We start from the raw sequence: 19,637 nt of genomic DNA, 5'->3' as shown, positions 1-19,637 counted from the left end.
CAGCAGTATAACCCACACAAACACTTACAACAGTATAACCCACACAAACACTTACAATAGTATAACCTACACAAACACTTACAATAGTATAACCCACACAAACACTTACAACAGTATAACCCACACAAACACTTACAATAGTATGCCCCACACAAACACTTACAATAGTATACCCCACACAAACACTTACAATAGTATACCCCACACAAACACTTACAATAGTATACCCCACACAAACACTTACAATAGTATACCCCACACAAACACTTGCAATAGTATACCCCACACAAACACTTACAACAGTATAACCCACACAAACACTTACAACAGTATAACCCACACAAACACTTACAACAGTATAACCCACACAAACACTTACAATAGTATACCACACAGAAACTCTTACAACAGTATAACCCACACAAACACTTACAATAGTATACCCCACACAAACACTTACAACAGTATAACCCTCACAAACACTTACAACAGTATAACCCACACAATCACTTGCAACAGTACAATCCACACAGATATTTACAACGGTTCAATGTACACAATTACTTACAACAGTGCAATCCGCACAGCTATTTTACAAGAGTACAATACACACACATATTTACAACAGTACAATACACACAACAATTTTCAACAGTATAATCAACACAATTATTGACAACATAATCAATACAAATATTTACAACAGTATAATTAACACAAATATTTACAACATAATCAACGCAAATATTTACAACATAATCAACACAAATATTTACAACATAATCAACACAACTATTTACAACATAATCAATACAAATATTTACAACATAATCAACACAAGTATTTACAACATAATCAACACAACTATTTACAACATAATCAATACAACTATTTACAACATAATCAACACAACTATTTACAACATAATCAATACAAATATTTACAACATAATCAACACAAATATTTACACCATAATCAATACAAATATTTACAACAGAGTCAACACAACTATTTACAACATAATCAACACAACTATTTACAACATAATCAACACAAATATTTACAACATAATCAATACAATTATTTACAACAATATACAATCCACACAAGTACTTACAATACAACCCACACATGTATTTACAACAGTACAATCCACACAAGTACTTACAATACAACCCACACTGGTATTTACAACAGTACAATCCACACAGGTATTCACAACTGTAAAATCCACACAAATATTTACAACAGTACAATCCACAAAATATTTTCAATAATATAATACACACAAATATTTACATACAAAAATTCACACAAATATTAACAACAATACAATCCACACAAATATTTTACAACAGTACAATCAACACAAATATTTGCAACAGTACAACTCTCACAAATATTTACAACAATACAATCCACACAAATATTTTACAACAGTACCATCAACACAAATATTTGCAACAGTACAACTCTCACAAATATTTACAACAATACAATCCACACAAATATTTTACAACAGTACCATCAACACAAATATTTGCAACAGTACAACTCTCACAAATATTTACAACAATACAATCCACACAAATATTTTACAAAAGTACAATCAACGCAAATATTTACAATGGTATGATTCACACAAATGTTTACAACTCAGAGTAACATATTCTGTCAATCTACATTTCGCTGAGGTTGCTAAAACTTTCCCTGATGTTGATATACATTTCATTGAAGTCGGTGTACATTTCACTGAGGTCGACGTACAATTTACTGGGGATGTATATATTTCATTGATGTTTCTATACCTATTATTGATGTTAATATATTTATCGATTTATCTGATGGGTCTATTTTACGTGTATAGTAATTACAAACTTGTAATATAACAAAATCTGATGTTATAAATCTTTGGAAATATGAAAAATAAAAATAGTTTTTAAAAATTGAAACGCAGGTCGGTGTCGATGTTTGCAAACTGCAAGTTGTCAACAATGATGAATGTCACCAATGGAACAATCACAGAGGACGACGAGAACTTTGTTGTGAGCCGACTACAGAGAGAGCTCCAACACACGGGAATCAAACAATACAACTGTGAGGCATATTTTTCTTTTTTATAAAATTTCATTCAATGTCCCATACTTTCTCTTGACACTGTTTTAATTAATCTAACAGGAATTTGATTCATACGAATAATGAATTTAACTTTGTTTCTGCTCGAAAAATAGGCAGCAACACATCGCATACAACACAGAGTGGTTAGTACATCATTAAATTCATAATATAATGCATTATGTAAAAAATAAAATGGAATTTAAAAACTTCATTTGTTGATTGAGTTAATCTTAATGAAAGAAAGAAATTCGTACCTTTATATAAAGCGATCGTAATATTTTTTCAATTCCTCGCTTCTTGTTGTTTTATTGTTTTATTTTTTGTTTAGAACATTCACCAGAGAAAGCTTCCCCATATTCCGAGGACAATCAAAGTCTCCCAATTACTTATATCATCGGTAAGTACTTCAAAATGATATCCTATACCAGGATTATAGTTAAGAAACAACGCCGAAATTTCAGATACCGATACAACGAAAATAGGACGAATACGAACACTGATCAATCCCATATCTCTTATAAAAAATGCATAATGAAGAATATGTGAAACAAGGAATCCTGTATATACCAGAGGTATCTTAAAAAAAGTTTAAATAACACGTCACCCTACACAGCCTCAGTATGAGGTACAGCTATTAAAATCAAGATTAGCTCTAGTCACTCGCAGTTTAAATGTGAAATACAGACAGTCAAGTCAAAGTTACTCGCCATCACACACAGTCAATATGTGAAATACAAACAGTAAAGACAAGATTATTCATCATTTATCGCAGGCAAAATGTAAAATACAGACAGTGAAGTCAAAATCACACGTTATCACTCGCAGTCAAAATGTTAAATACAGACAATAAAGTCAAATTGTCCGTCATCACTCACAGTCAAAATGTGAAATACAGAGAGTAATGTGAAAGTTACTCGTCATCACTCGCAGTCAAAATGTGAAACACGGACAGTTAAGCCAATGTTACAGGTCGTCACTTGCAGTTCAAATGTGAAATACACGCGGCTGAGTTAAGGCTTTCTCCATAAAATGCAGTGCTGTAAAAATGCATTTTACCGCACTGGCACATTGCATGACGTCACAATGAAAAATACGTCATGGTGAAGGTCATGACGTACATATTTACATTCCTTTTGCGGTTGGAAATGTCAAAATATTTTTTTCGTTATTCACCACCGCTGTCAAAAAATAGACCGCAATCGTGTAAAAATTTCTGTCAAATGGGTTATATTAATTCTCTTCGATATTGAAATAGTTTCAATTTCTTTTTTTATATAGCATACATGTTAAAGTAATATCCATATTATATTGTGATCTTGATATCGCCCCTAATCTGCACGTATAGTGGCTTTCACAATGGACTCATTTGCATAAACAGGGTTCCCATACATACAAATTTCATGATTGGCACGACACCCCGATGTTTTTGAGTGAAAAATGTTTGATTTATGTGACGTAAACTTCAGTGCAAAAGGAAAATGATTATCTCAATATCACAGGTATATTGCCTAAAACCACCTGCCGCCGCATCACGTGATCATTCTAAATATGAAATACAATTATACTATAATATATATATTTCAGTCAATCATATTTTGATCCAATATCAGTAAACCTTCAAGCAATTTCATCCATCGAAATAAATGATGTTTTTCAATTGTATGTTTTCGATGAAATTTCCATTGGCTACCTTAACTGTGCCGTTCAAAGTTAGGATGATCCGTCTGTACATATAAACAATAACATCGAAGTTACTAAAATGTGAGTTCTTGTGACAAGTGTTGTAAACTACATAGATTCACAATCAAGTAGCAATAGACCCAAACAGAAAGAAACAATAAAATCACACAGATGCCCCCAATGGTAAAAAAAATCACGAACACCACACATTAAGTAACGATAAAACCACACGGACACCACAAAGTTTTAAGACATAACGAACAGCACGAACTACATAATGTAAGTAACGATAAAGTCACACGGATGCTTACTCCTCATATGCATCTGATCCCATCACTGGTGTGTCCTGGAGTCCGTGAATACTCAACTGTCTATTTTGTATTGCTTATAGTAGTTATGAGATTGATCACTGTTCGTTATTTTCACCTTTATAGTAGTTATAAGATTAATCACTGTCCGTTATCTTCACCATTATAGTAGTTATGAGATCGATCCCTGTCCGTTATTTCACCTTTCACTGATACCACAACGTAATCAAACATTACGAACATCAGATATTAAGTAACGATACTTCCAGGACTCATTACACATTAAGTAGCCATTAAATCACACCGATAACACACATTACGTACAGAAACAGGATCTGTCTGTGCATCACTGTATAACAGCAAACTAATTCTTAAAGGAACGTGTGCATGTGCACTATCAATGTCGTGGCACTGAGTCATTCAAACTGTATGACCTAAGTAAATGTTTCAGACGGATGGACAAAACATGTTCCCGAATTTCAGATTACGGGGCATAATAATCCACACTAATTTCATAAAACAAATGACATTAGATGTATATTTAATTGCTGGATAAAAATTAGAAAATAATTTCAAAATTAAAGATTATCTCCCTCATGCATAGTTCTGATCCTTAGACGAATGTTACTCCAGTTTTTAGCACTCTCGTTTTCCTTTTACCTCTTACAAGTTTATTGTTATTTCGAATTTCCTAAATTTCGGTTGAACATCACTGAAGAGATATTATTTGTCGAAATGCGCATCTACTGCATCAAAATTGATAAGTATAAGTTTTACATCCACAATACCACGGACTACAGTACGTGTGCATACAGACACTGTGACAGTAGAATGTAAATAACTTTACAATAACAAGGAACTCATAGAGTAAGTCACACCAGTATCGCGCAAACCTCGCACAGGCATTGACATATGTATGTCAACGTCATGTAACAAGCCTGGATAAAACCAGATACAATTCCATATATTTATTTATATCTCTAAATCGACATGAAGCAATTAGTAACGATGATGCGATACAATCATCGCATAATTTGTTCGCCATGTTTATGTCGACATTGAAACAAACAATAAGTCAAATAAAACCAAAAAGCAACGCACATTTGGTAATAATATTTCTATGTCGACATCATTAAAGAGTAACGATGAAACCATACAGACACCGCGGTCACCAATGACATCAGACAACAGCTGAATATTTGATCAGAAGTAAAAAGAGAAGCACACCAATATCTTAGAACACATACAAACCACTGAATATCAGCAACGTATTAAATGCATACAGTACATTGATCACTGTTCATTATCTTCACCTTTCATTAAGAAATAAGATTACCCATGCGACGTTTCAAACAAATATTATATTTAAGTAAATTCGGCTGCTAAATTCCATTTCAAAATCAAATACAAGGTAGAAACTTTATTCCAAATATAATCAAGGCAGAATTCAAAGAAAATCTATCAGACAGCTATGTTTCCATATTTTATCGTAATATAAAATTTTGTGGTAAATTTCAGATTGTAAAATCCCTGGAGTTAGTTACCTCGGAACACAAAACATGACAGAGAGAGGTTTCGCGTGTCAAGCGTGGAACAAACAGTATCCCCAGAAACATAACTACGGATCCTATCCTGGAGCCCACGAGAACTTCTGCCGTGATTTTGAATCTGATGAACCATGGTGCTTCACAACGAACAGAAAAGTAGTCTGGGAACGATGCATAGTGCCTTCATGTGGCGTAAATGCCACAGGTTTGTTATATAGTATCATTTAGTATAATGAAAATAGTAACCCTAGTGTCAATTTCCTTCTACACCGCAATGTCGGTAGTTCTAATAACCACCCTTAGATTGTTCACGCCTATCAGTTCTAAAAAGTAATTCATCGTAGATTAAAACCTTGCATTCTTATTTACCAGAATACTATTCACACTGGTTTTATTTTGAAGATCGCTAAATTTCAATTTGGAGACCAAGGTCCAATTGTCGAGTCAGGTCAAACCTAACCATTTACTAATGTTTTAGACGAAGACCGTTCTTTTGAAAAACGTCTGACATTAACACTGAATATCACGGTTGCTTCACATTACACCTTAAAGAGGCGCAATAAAACATATATATCACTGTAACGGCATACATAACTCAAATTCTTCGGCATGTTACATCACACCCGGATCTGTGGATGATTTAACGTAGCGTAAAAATCTTGAATTAGTCGTTTTACAAAATACATACAATGGAATAATCAAACATAAACCAGAAAACCGGATGTTTAGGAGATTCAAATACACATCCATTGACAATACTTCTTTCAACCATTGTCCGATAAAAAATACATTAAAAGAATGCAAACATCAAGTTTGCATCAGTAGAAAATGCATAAGGCGTTTAATTTTGTGAACGTTTTTCTGCTTGCAGTGAATTCTTCCTCATGTGTCTCTGTCGATGAACTGAATATACCTGAACTAAAGAACGAAATAAGTTGTCGATCCTACTGCAAGTAAGACATATTTTTCGAGGGTAGGCACATTACGTGATCGAATATTTTAAGGAAAGCTATTTCAAGTAAGCCATCAATATAAATCAACTAAAAGAACATGATCAATGTAGAAGAGTTCATAGAAAGGAACAGTAAATACAGAAACGATGTTAGTCGTGAAAAAGCATTGTATTATGGCTATATATCATAAACTGGATACTAATTTCTGACATCACTCTGTGTCATTCACAAGCAACGCCTGGTACCAGCATATATGATTGCTAACTATTTATTACCATCACTTTATCGTGTTTGCATCTTTATGGTTTTAGCTGGATTAGAACAACTATAAATGACGCAATAGGGAAAGGACATCTACAAAATGGGCGTACCTGCGGAATTCATGAGAAGAGCAATTTAATTCGTCGTAAAGAACACCTTCTTCGCAGGGGAACCTTTACACCGTGGATGTGTATGTATATTCAAGTCTGTGTTATAATCTATATAAATTTGAAGGTATACAATATTTTGAATGTTTTACAAGTGCTTTGATTTTTCTTTTTTATGTTAACGCATTCTTATCAATGCAGGATCCCTTCCCATGTGTATACTAATTTCTAACTATGACACCAAAATTTGCATCACAATAATTTGGTTATAAGAAAGTGATCACGACGTTTTGATGAAAGTATGTGTTATTAGTTGCCATATGATTTTCATCAAATTCACTACAACTGGACATCAATTAATTTCATCCCTACAAAATGAAGATAATTAACAATAATTTATATTTTGCTCAATCGTGAACACACTTATATTTCTAGGAATAATTATAACAACATTTAAGAATGTGATACAAAACAGCAATGCTAAGCTTACGCACATTAAATACATTTAGTCAAAACAACGATTCTCAAATGTATCATTGTGTCGCCGAAATCAATGTCGCTATGACATTCTTCCTTACTGAGATATGACCCGATATTTATCCATGTAATTCAATAGTTCACTACGAAGCATGTGAAAGATGCAATACCATTGAATGTCAGGTAAATAGAGAGTTAACGTGTAGTCGGATTCACTTTTAAAAAATCCTAGAATCGCTAATATTTGACCGAAAATATCGAACATCACAAAATTTAAGGGGTTTTCCAAAATGATCGATTTTACCCGTTTCAAAGTAAATCGATCGTAATTTCACAAAACGAGAATACATGTATATCTGTAAGATACTTGTTATCTACTTTTTGGTATTATATTACCTCCCTTAAAATATGCATTGTTTTTCTCCTCTCTCTAAGATATTCAAAACCCCAAAATGTAATTAAAATTTGACATTTTGGATCCTATTAAATATATCATTTTAATTAGATTGATGCTTTATTTGTACTGAATATCAAGCGGTGTTCATGTCGCTTGTCTAATGTTGTTTTAGCAGTTTCACGGGTAGAGCGTGCGCTGATCGAGGTCTGGGGCGTTGAAGGACAGGACGTGTTATGTAACAGATAGACACATACCCGATACCGTTCTCTAGACAAGGACGTTTTCACAATGTCTAAAAGAGAATACACGCATGTTATTGTAAAGGCAAAAATGTACTGCGTTAGGTATAGCTATACGGACACCTATCTAATACTCTCTTTCGAATTAAAAAAATGACTTTGAGAGAATATTGATTAGAACATGTCCTCACACCACTTGTCCCCTCTAATCTAATATTTTGTATGCTGTGGGTCACGTTTATGGAGACGTGACTGGGCAGAATTGTGTCACATGGTTAAAAACTGTCCTCGCCTCGCACCAATCTGTGATTGATACTGACAGGGATAATCAGTTGTCGTTAAGTTACTTTTGCGGGTAAGGCGTGTGCTGATTGATGTGTTGAAGCAGACAGGAAGTGTTATGTAACAGATGTAACAGATATACACATACCCATGGCCGTTTCTTCACAGTCAGCTATGCTAAATAGTACTCTCTCTCTCTCTCTCTCTCTCTCTCTCTCTCTCTCTCTCTCTCTCTCTCTCTCTCTCAAATTTTATAAAGATTACAATTTGCTGATACAAGGTTTTCCTTTCCCTACTTTTATATAAATTAATGGTATCCATGTTTTGTTTTTAAATATTTGTACAAATACATTGTTATAGAATTAAATTCCTGAAGACAAAAAAACAATTTATGAAACCACCAATATGTGATTGGTTCTGACAGGGATAATCAGTTTTCGTGAAGTTACCTTTGCTGTTTTACGGGTAAAGCGTATATATATGAACTTGTATATGGCCATCTTCCCTTATATTGAATGTATGGTTCAATAAAGATGACTTGAGAAGTTTTTGTAAAATGTGTTTTTACAAGCGATGCATGAACATGTATATCGCAATAATATACTTATAGTATTGATGAACAAGCGATTGATTTTCAGTTGATGATCAGTATATTTCTTTTACGTTAACGGGAGATAGCTCGCGTTTGTTGATGGCATTAGTCATTTACAGGTGAGACCGCGACGAGGACAGTGCGACCACAGGGGGAGCGCGGGATATGCAGGGTAACCTGAGATATACCGCGGTAGCTCTATCCCGCAGGGGGAGCACGGAAAACACGGTACCCGCGTTGGCCGTACTGTCTTTGCAGATGTAACCTACCATTGGGTCAATGATGCCTAAAACAAATGACGATAACAGACACTTGACAATCTCAACAATTCGACAAACATACCTTTCAAAACATACCAGAATTGGTTGACCGTTATTTGCAGTTTTGAGATCAGCTCTGAATTACTCCGTTTATATGACTTATGGCGGATGTGTTCACCCATTCCTCTTGTGTAAATGATGTATTCAGGGAACCGTGCTTGTCCTACTTTCAATTGATCGATGCTAGATATAAAAACGTTTACACATTGTCCAGTGTAATGTGTTGTAGGTCCCCAGGCTCTTGTTCATGAAGCCCCATCAAGAAAACGAAACGAGAAAACAAATTTAACTCAATCAACTATGCAATGCACTCTTCACTCAAACCATTGATTACTGAAAGAGTAATGGCCAATATTAATCTAAAAGTTCCTATGCTCATGTTTAATGGAAGGTATAGTTAAAGGGGATGATAAGTATGATAGCTGGTCATTCACACTTGTAATTAATTGCGTTGGGAGATGAATGCATGTGAATATCGGTGCTAAATTGGGGTTTATGTAATAAAGTACGTGAGACAGGTTGTACAGTATTCGAAGACGACATGTTAGATGCATGTCGTTTAATTGGAATTTTCAAACATCATTCTTTTACGTTGGCGAACATCGATAGGTCGTTTCATCTGTTTCAATTATTCAAAACAAAATTAATCCCGTGGCTACCCGGGTTGTAATATGTCCTCAATACCCCGTGCGTGTCATATGAAGCGACTAAATGGAGTGATCCTTCGGATGAGACCACAAAAACAGAGATCCCGCGTTAAAGCATTTGTGGCACAATAAAATTCCCCCTGGTCACGCAGAGAAAAGCACAAACGTTTGTAAAACTTCACCAGCAGCGGCGATGTCTCTATTGAATGCAAGGTGAAGATAACGAACAGTGATCAATCTCATAACTCCTACAAGCAATACAAAATAGATAGTTTGGCAAACACGGACCCCTGGACACACCAGAGGTGGGATCAGGTGCCTAGGAGGAGTAAGCATCCCCTGTTGACCGGTCACACCCGCCGTGAGCCCCATATCCTGATCAGGTAAACGTTCAATAAAATAGAAGCAATCAAAATCATCTTTACAACAACAAAAAATATCCGTCCAAGTAAAATTAAATCGTCCGAAAAGCATTTCTTCACCCCGAAGGAAAAACACAATCTGCCCTAAATATTTTTCCACCCAGTTAAATCATAATTAGGCTCAATATAGTTCTCCACTTAGATGAAATGATAATCAGCTTCAAAATAGTATCTGTCAATATTGAATTATAGATCACCCAAATGAAAAATAACAGATATTACAATTTGGACAATACAATGGGATCACTGTAGTTGTTATATAAATACTCTTTATATTTTGTATTCTATATGGAAGTCATGAGATTGGTCACTGTTCGTTATCTTCATTTTTTTCATGCTTGAGCAAATGAGTCATATCATATGAAAACTGAAGAGAACGAATAGTGATTAATTTTATAGCTTCCATGGAAAATACAAAACTGGCTATTTGGTTAAACCAGAGGTGGAATCAGGTGCCCAGGGGAGAAAATATCACCTGTTGACCGTTTACACCCGCCGTGGCCCACGCATCCTGGTGAGTTAAATGTAGTAATCTGTTGTCAAAATTAGTGTCATATATAATTTACCGATGTATTTTCAGGTTCGATCTCAATTTTTGACAACAAAGAAGATGGTAAGTTTTATCAAACATGCATGCTGTTTAAAATAGTAAAACAAAACAAGATCGCAATAATCATATCTACGGGGACAAACATGTAGTTTTAAATATATGAGAGCTTTGTCACGACTATTTACTGTATCCCAATGACTGGCATCAATGAAAAGTGAAGACAACGAAATGTGATCAATTTTATAGCTCCTCAGTGGCTTCCAACTATCTATTTTGTATTGTTTATGATAGTTATGAGATAGATCCCTGTTCGTTATCTTCACCTTTTCAAGTTCCATGTTAATGGGAAAAAATGAAAGAAACAGATACGGTTCACTGGGGATTAATAATCTCGCAAAGAACCTAAACTTAATAATAGGATAAAAACCGATCGCAACTTAGTTGTTTCACGACGATAATCACATTGTATTCATGTGCACTTCGCACCATAAGAGTCACAATGAAAAACTAGGTAGCTCGTGTAGTTCTATGAAAATGGCATAATATTCCATCGTTACTTACTACCGGTATTAAGCGATGAGCTGTATACGTAAACGCGTTCTTGTGAAATGATATATATATATATATATATATATATATATATATATATATATATATATTATTTAAAATTACTTCTCATTTTTATATATTTTATTCATGAAGATTGAATTGAAACAAAACGGTAAAATATGCAGATTTAGAACTTTGTGTGTTGTTAGCTAGGATACAGTGATCAACCAACACCCTATAATGATATTTCGAAACTTTAAAATCAGAATTTTCTTTGTCAAAGGCAATATATGAGCTGCAGTGTCCTATCATTTCATTTGACAATAAATACACACCTTTTCCCGTTTGTTGTTGTACTTGTTGCTTAGTATTATGTTGCAGCAAAATCGTTTTCTTTTATTTTTAAATCAGCGTCATATAGCGTAAACATTAGAAAAGAACAAATGCCCATCAATGCCCATCAATGTAATTAAAACTGTAAATTTGTTAAACTTTAGCTAGGATAAACAAACTTTCTTACTGTTCACAGTGGATGTTTTCTTGACATTTCAGAATGCACTATCCCAGAACGTCAATACTCGGACCTTCAGTGGATCAGGGCAGCACTTAGTAAGTAAATAAATGTACTTTATCTTCAATTTCAACCCATAGTAAACAGTTGCATGTATAGTTTCTTAATGTCAGGGGTATGACGAGGTGCCAGAAATGGAGAAAGCGTCCCCTGTTGACCGCTTTTACCTTATATTGTTGAGGTAAACGACATGATGCAGAGAGAAAAAATTCAAAACTAAAAATTACCAAAATATTGATATAAAACAAATAGTATTCGATATGTGATAAAATGTACATGCAAATAAGAGCGACATACGACTATAACAATACTGACTTCAAACAAAACCATTGAAAACCCTAGTGACATTAACGTGATTGTCATGCAGAACATTACCCTGCTTACTGAATAAGTTGAGAGGCATCAAAAGAGTGCACAGTTGATAAGAAATATCCGTACACAAACATGGGGAGTTGATGATGGAAAGACTGAACTAATATATTTTATGAAAATAGAAACACTCCAACTATGGTAGAAATTACTCGCTTATGCGGTGACTACAGAACGTGAGGCCTTTTCAGAATGGATAAAAAATATAAGAAGATTATCAATATCCCATACTAGACACATCAGAACAAAAGTGCGCACCAAATATATACCCCAGAGGACGAGATACAAGAATATTACTGTTACCCGGGCAGCACGTAGTGGTTCAAGCAGACAAAGTTTGTAACATTATCTTTGTAAGACTCGCTATTTAGAAGTGTGTATCAATTCTTAAATTCTTGAAAATTCTACGTATACCCAAATCTTAAATTCTTCAATTTTAAACACGTTTAATATTTCACCCAATGGAAAGGGAAAATATGAGTTATCGTACATATACTGGATTCCAAAACGTCTTAAAGCCCTTACAACCGTGACCATTTGCTGATTCTAGTAAACGTTCTACCAATGGCATATTTTTTATCCTCGCTGAAATAGTCACTGCAGTGAAGTAGAAATGTTAAATGTATTTCATCACAATGTGAAAGAAGGGATGTAAATGAAACGTCGATTTTCAAGACAAAATCAACGAACATTTATAAAATCTTGAATCAGAAAATCTCCAAACCATCAGTATCAAAACGCATGCCTTTCAAACACTTCACAGGACCAGTCCTCACGATGAATTAAAGACAAGGCTTGTTTTACACCAGGGCCTTCAACTCGACATCTACATATATCAGCGACGTTTTATCTATGAAAACCTCTATATTCTTTCATAGTTTTATTCAAAATACCCCAATCAACTTCAACTAAGTAAAGCTTTAGAGTCTTAAACATTTCCTTCATATTTAGATGTTTTATTGAACATAGTTGTTAAAGGCAATCCAACAACTCAACCAGCGGGATGTTTTCTGTTTCTTCATCGTCAACTATGTATCTATATCCCACTATCACCTACATATGGTGTTTATATCATTCAACAGGTTCCATGCACATGAGCTTGTTTTGTGTATTTTCATGGTTTTTTTCAATTGAAACTAGTGATAAATAAGTTGAGATAACATTAATTCCAAAAGCCTTCTTTACAGTTAGCATTTCGCAAGTTTGCAAATTTTATGGTCTTGATAACGTTTTCATCTAAAATTACGACTTTTCACTAGGTTTAATCTTCCCCTACATGTTTCTTACCAATTCTAACACCGCTCTTTGGATACTTATTATTGACTGCGGACTACGGATTTATCCGTTTACCTGATCAAGATATAGGACTCACGACAGGTGTGACCGGTCAACAGGAAATGCTTGCCCACCATAGGCACCAGATCTCAACACTGTTATGCTAAGAGAATCGTGTTTACCGTACTTTTTATTTTGTATTCCTTTATACGAAGTATGGGAATGTTCTGTAAGAAAGGAACACCTTTTTCTTAAGTATGTTAACGCAGAATCATTCAGATAGCGGTGTCAATACAACGTTGTATTTCTTCATTTTTCAGTCGTGGTTGGAATATATCTCATGTTGGTGATTGTCATCGTTCTCACAGTCAAAATCCATCGGTAAGATTATTCCGCTTGATGCTTGGATGGAGATAATATTTGCTTAGATAGTGAATTCAAAATGGTAAAGAACGATTAACAACATTATTTAACTTAGGATGACGAAAAAGCTAGACGTCGAGATCGTACAGTTGGAAGCACGGGCTCAGCGTGAACTGTTAGAGATAGCTTGCAGGCTGATGCATCGGGAGTTACGACGTGTGTTTCGACGAAGGTTTCGACAAAGGTCGACCAGATACCAATCTATTGCAGAAGATCATTATGAATTGATACCGATAATGGACGATCCATATGAAGCTCCTCTTCGAAGACCTGCATCGTTATCAGGAACGGGATACCAATATGTTGCTCCATACGAAATATGCAAAGAAGGTTGTTTTTGTAGGTATTGTTTGGACCAAGCTGCTAAGGATACCCAAAACAGCTTCTCAAAGGTAGAGGGGGCACACGGTGCGGTGAGTGGATATGAAAGTCTGCAAGGAATTACCAAAGAGGAACCCCTCCTGGACGAAGCTACTTCCAAAAAGCAAACGCAGTATTCTCTGCTCAATATCTCACCTTGCATTTCTTGGAGAGATGACGAAGGAAAAGCATCTACCCTTAATGACCCTTCTCAATCCACACGACGCCGTCATTCTAGAAGAAGAATGCGCCGTAGAAGAATATCCGACATTGACGATCATGATTATGACGGCATTGGTGGTGGCTGGATACCACTGCAGCAGATAAAGCAGACAAACGAAGAAGATGACGAGGATGAAAAATTCATCTCACAATTGTTATCAGATGTGAAAAGAGAACCTATTACTGATATTTTCCCTGGTTTCGGTCCTTTCCAAATCCCCAAAACATTGTCTAAGTTTAAACGAGAAGAGGAAACGGAATCCATCCCCCTATCTGAATTTAGCTTCTTGGAAGTAGAAATTCAAAAAGAACCAAATACTGCCACCCCTGCCAAGAAGACTGAACCAGACCAACCCAATTTCGAGACGGAGATATGGAAGCATGATGAAACATATAAACCCATGAAAGAAGCATCTAACGATTTGGTTCATATTTCCGATACAAAAAGGAAGGCAGATGCCAAACTTATGACAGCCATAACCGGAGTGTGCATTGCAGAGGTACATTTTGATATTGAAAATTGCGGAGACCAGTCGGGTTCATCTGATTACTTACAACCGATATCAGAGAAAGACAACAAGGGGGAAAATTCAAGCGAAACAGAAAACGGTGTTATCCATGAGTTTTGCATCGCAGAAATGAACTTTGATGTTGACAATATCAAAGGAGACTTAAAGTCAGAGAAAACCAGTAATGAAACAGACACAGAACAAACTAGTGCTGCCGCAGGAATTTGCATAGCTGAGGTAAACTTTGATGTTCAAAACATCGAAGGACCTTCTGCATCATCAGACTATCTGCAGCCAAATACAGACACATACAACAAGGAGGATAAAATGTCGATTGCTTTGTCTACTGGGCTATGTATCGCAGATATGAACTTTGACATTGAAAATACGGAACATGTTTCTGATTCATCAGACTACCTAGAACCAACTGAATTCGGTTTCAGAACGCATATTCTGCAAGGTGAGGAATCGGACAATAAGACATACGAACAATTGCAAAATGTCACTGACACAAAGGTTTCCATTCCAAACTTAGAAGGCTTGAATGAAAACTCCATGCAAGATGATGCCAATGATAAGATTTGTTTTGCGGATTTGCACAATTTTCAAGAAATTATGACGGAAATTGAATCTGTGGAAAAATCAGCATCATGGATTCGAGATTCCTCAGCCAACGAATACGAGAAATTGGGAAAGTCTACAGAGATCGATATTGACGTTCCAGAGGAAGATCAAACGACAGAGACACCAACACCGTTTACTGATTTCGGACCCGATGTTTGCTTCGCAGAACTGCTAAATTTTGAGCAACTGCTGATTGAATCTGAGGCGGTGGAGCAGGCACCCTCAGACGATTCACATGGAAGTCATTACGACGAAATCAAGATTAATGTGGAGATAAACCATGGCGATGGATCTGACCGTATCTCTAAATGATCACAGGTAAATATCACTCGCGTTTTATTTGTGACAAACAGCTGCTCCTTCATTCTTTTTTACGTTGAGTTTACTCTCTAAGAATTTTAAGATGATTTCTAGACTTTCTACCGGACTTTGTGATATACAGTGAACCACGCAAAATTTGAAATCCAAAGATTCTCTAATGATTTCTTATACAGATACCCATATCACACCTTAGTATAAGGAGAACTACCTGAAGACTTGTTACAAATGGCTTCACTTAAAGACTTGGTATACAGAGAACCAGCTAAGACTTGATATGCAGAGAACCATCTAAGACTTGGTATGCAGAGAACCAGCTAAGACTTGGTATACAGAGAACCAGCTAAGACTTGGTATACAAAAATAAACGTCAGCTTTGTAAATAGGCTAAGTAATTGAATATACAAATATATCTTGTTTTATGGAGATTCTATATAATTCTTTTTTTTTGATATTGTATGTATTGTATTTTTGGTAGTCAATGACACTTTACTGTGTACGTTTTAATATTGTATGTCTTGTCTCTTTTGTAGTCAATGACATTTTACTGTGTACGTTTTAAGGAACCAGGTACTTATACGCATCATCCATGGTTCCTTTTTTTAACAATTGATGTTTTCGTTTACAAAATGCCTTATTTTGATAACTGTTCGTTATGTTCTCCCTTCATTATTGTCATAGTATGGATTTTGAATCACTATGGATGTCTATCAAAACATTATAAGATAAACTAAAATAACTAAAGTCGTATGGTAATTTCATTTTTATATGTACTCGTACATTGAGTTTTCTCTGCCAAGATCAGAATGTTTGACTTTTTAGAGTAAATACCCTTTTGAAGAAATAATTGTACAATCAATTTACCGATAAATATATATTCCGTTTTTAGACTGTCCACATACAATGTTTACTTGAATATATTGATTTCATTTCTGCTTGTTTATATGGAACTATCGATGCTTGATTTAGTCTAATACGGATATATTGAAATCCAGGGGACCGAACTGGGTTATTCATTAAATCCAAAGTTCAATATAACTGATTCTGAACCATAGGAATATTGTTACTGGAGAGGAAATTTTACTTCGATATCACTTGTAGTACAATACAAGGGACTTCAACATAAGTGAAGTAGACTGTATTTATATTCTTGCCCACCAATCAGAGTCAGTTCGGAATATCGTGAAGGGCATTTGCGTCGTTGATTTAGATGAATACCATATTGTTTTCATAATAGAAAGCGTTTACTCAAGCTGGGACATATTCGAACACTAGACATATTTACGTTCCCTAAGACCATGAATGTTATATCCACTGATCTGAGATAGCGTTTATTATTATCATACTGTCATCGTCTTCAGGATATACGCTTAACAATATGAAAAAGACATTGCTTTTGTGAACGTTTTAACCTGGTCTTTCTCTTGGAACCTTTAAAATAACAACATGATCTACTGTATTCCATCAATCTAACTCTTTATTATGTATTGATTAAAAGAATTGTCCTATCAACATCACCTGTTTTAATTATCTACATTTTGTATATGTGCTATTTGTCTGTATAAAGATGTTGCTGACATCTTTTTTAAAAGGATGTCAGCCATCATGACGATGCATTTTTCCGACTTAAAAAATGTTCCTTAGTACACAAGTTTTCCTACTCAACGATTAAACGCTACCATGCTATGTCAATTTAATGTTTTCTACCCCATGATCCCTGTATTAAAAAAAGTGTTTGGAGTTTTACGGAGGAATTTATAGGAAATATTATTAAAATGTTTCGTCTTAAGAACAAGAAAAAAATGATAATCCAAACATCGTTATAAACGATTAATTCCAGAATATCCACATCATGTCACCTTAGATCAAAGTGGGTTAATAATCATCGAAAATTCATGTTTGATATGACAACATCACATCAGTAATGTGGATCATGAATGTATCAATATATATTTGAAATTTATTATTATTATTATGGTACCATTGCTATAAATAGTATGTTATTTTGCAAGCGTTTTATTATTACTACTACTATTGGTATTATGCTGTTATTTTATTTTCATCATTGTTATGATAATTATGTTTTATTACCATTGTTAATGCTATTAGCATCCCTATCATTAATAATATAAAAAAAATATGTGTGTTATTTAATCATGTCTGTATGTCTTCTTATTTCAATGATATTGGTGCTAGCTTTCCATGTTTATTTTTTCCTTGCAATATTCTATTGTTATTTTTATTATTGAATTGTTTTTTCACTAGAAAATTGTCGAATATTTAGCATCGTATATTGAATAAAAGCTTGTCACCGACTGAATTATTTCATTTTAATGCCATATTTTAAAGGAAAAAGCAGGGTTCCCCCTGCCTGGTCACTCCTTGCAGAATGTTCCAACCGCGGTATTAAATGATTTATTAATTTTAATGATCATCTGCAATTACCAGTCAGCTAGGACATGGAGTTCTAAGCTAAACGTGAATTGTGATGAAAATGCTGTTATTCTAACGGAATATAACTTTGGCCGTGGATATAAATGAAAGTGTAATTCCTATGTTAATCTAGACAGTTCTGTTTATGCATTTGAAGATTGCGAAATGATCCTGATCAAACCACGAACATAATTGTTGAATGAGGCAAAGTCAGGTCAACAATGTTTTGGTTTTTCTGAGGGATGAAAATCACCATGTTACCCTTGCTTACGTACAATACTTGATATATTGCAATGAATGAGCACACAATGAATAAATACATATAACAGAGAACACAAGACCTTCTGGGTTTGCGGAGGTACAACGTATATCATTGTTTGAGAAACTTTAAGGGAAGCATTCAATGGGTTTAATCGTCGATCATACACAACTGAATTCTGCACAGTCAATATGTTTGTGTATATAACAGACCCCTCTACTAGTTTCCAGGAATGCTCACAGATCGGCTTGATTAACTAAAGGGAACATTATAGTAATGGAAGTGTTCAGTCAATCCCATCGGAACATCGGGACGATTTCTACAACTACATACGGTACAGAAAATGTTTCCGTTGCCTTAATGAAGCCGTTATCCTTGCAAGATAAACCTTGTCAAGAAACTCCGAGACTTAAAACTTAAAAGACAAACACATTATAAATATTATATATATAACATAGTCGGATCCGTAGGAAACATTTCCTCTATGCTAATACTTAATCGGATACCTGGATGAGCTCTATCATAACCAATCTAGATCTAGGTATATCCTCCGCCAACTAATTTTACCTATTGTGCATGTTAATTATAATCATTAAAAAAATCCTTGTCAATCTAATTAAGGTTGATCGATCCTCTTGTGATGTCATAGGTTTTTGCAAAATCTTTATCCATTTAAATTTTGCTCATGATTGAAATATATCTTTCAGAGGAACTTTATTCACTGAATAAAATAACAAAATTTTGTAAACTTTTGATACTGAAAAAATTTAAAATTTCCATAGATAATCAATTATCTATAAATTTTAAAATGTTGTCAAGGGCAAT

General features: G+C 34.7%; 2 protein-coding genes across 2 annotated transcripts; both read left to right on the top strand.

Moving 5' to 3' along the window:
* The first annotated feature begins 1,975 nt into the window (after positions 1-1,975).
* On the top strand, positions 1,976-15,291 carry LOC130049766 (uncharacterized). Its single transcript, XM_056147757.1, has 11 exons — positions 1,976-2,097; positions 2,232-2,261; positions 2,447-2,515; positions 5,625-5,858; positions 6,525-6,606; positions 6,918-7,057; positions 10,931-10,963; positions 12,002-12,058; positions 13,985-14,045; positions 14,143-15,156; positions 15,237-15,291. Exons 1-11 carry the CDS (start codon positions 1,995-1,997, stop codon positions 15,289-15,291), a joined length of 1,878 nt encoding a protein of 625 aa, XP_056003732.1. The 5' UTR covers positions 1,976-1,994.
* A 9-nt stretch (positions 15,292-15,300) lies between these two features.
* LOC130049251 (uncharacterized) lies at positions 15,301-18,145 on the top strand. The gene is made up of 2 exons (XM_056146634.1): positions 15,301-16,120; positions 16,297-18,145. Exon 1 carries the CDS (start codon positions 15,308-15,310, stop codon positions 16,112-16,114), a length of 807 nt encoding a protein of 268 aa, XP_056002609.1. The 5' UTR covers positions 15,301-15,307; the 3' UTR covers positions 16,115-16,120; positions 16,297-18,145.
* Positions 18,146-19,637: the final 1,492 nt, after the last annotated feature.

The sequence above is a fragment of the Ostrea edulis genome, chromosome 8 (assembly GCF_947568905.1).
Source record: "Ostrea edulis chromosome 8, xbOstEdul1.1, whole genome shotgun sequence".
Lineage (NCBI taxonomy): Eukaryota > Metazoa > Mollusca > Bivalvia > Ostreida > Ostreidae > Ostrea > Ostrea edulis.
This window is presented reverse-complemented; position numbering and strand designations above follow the sequence as displayed.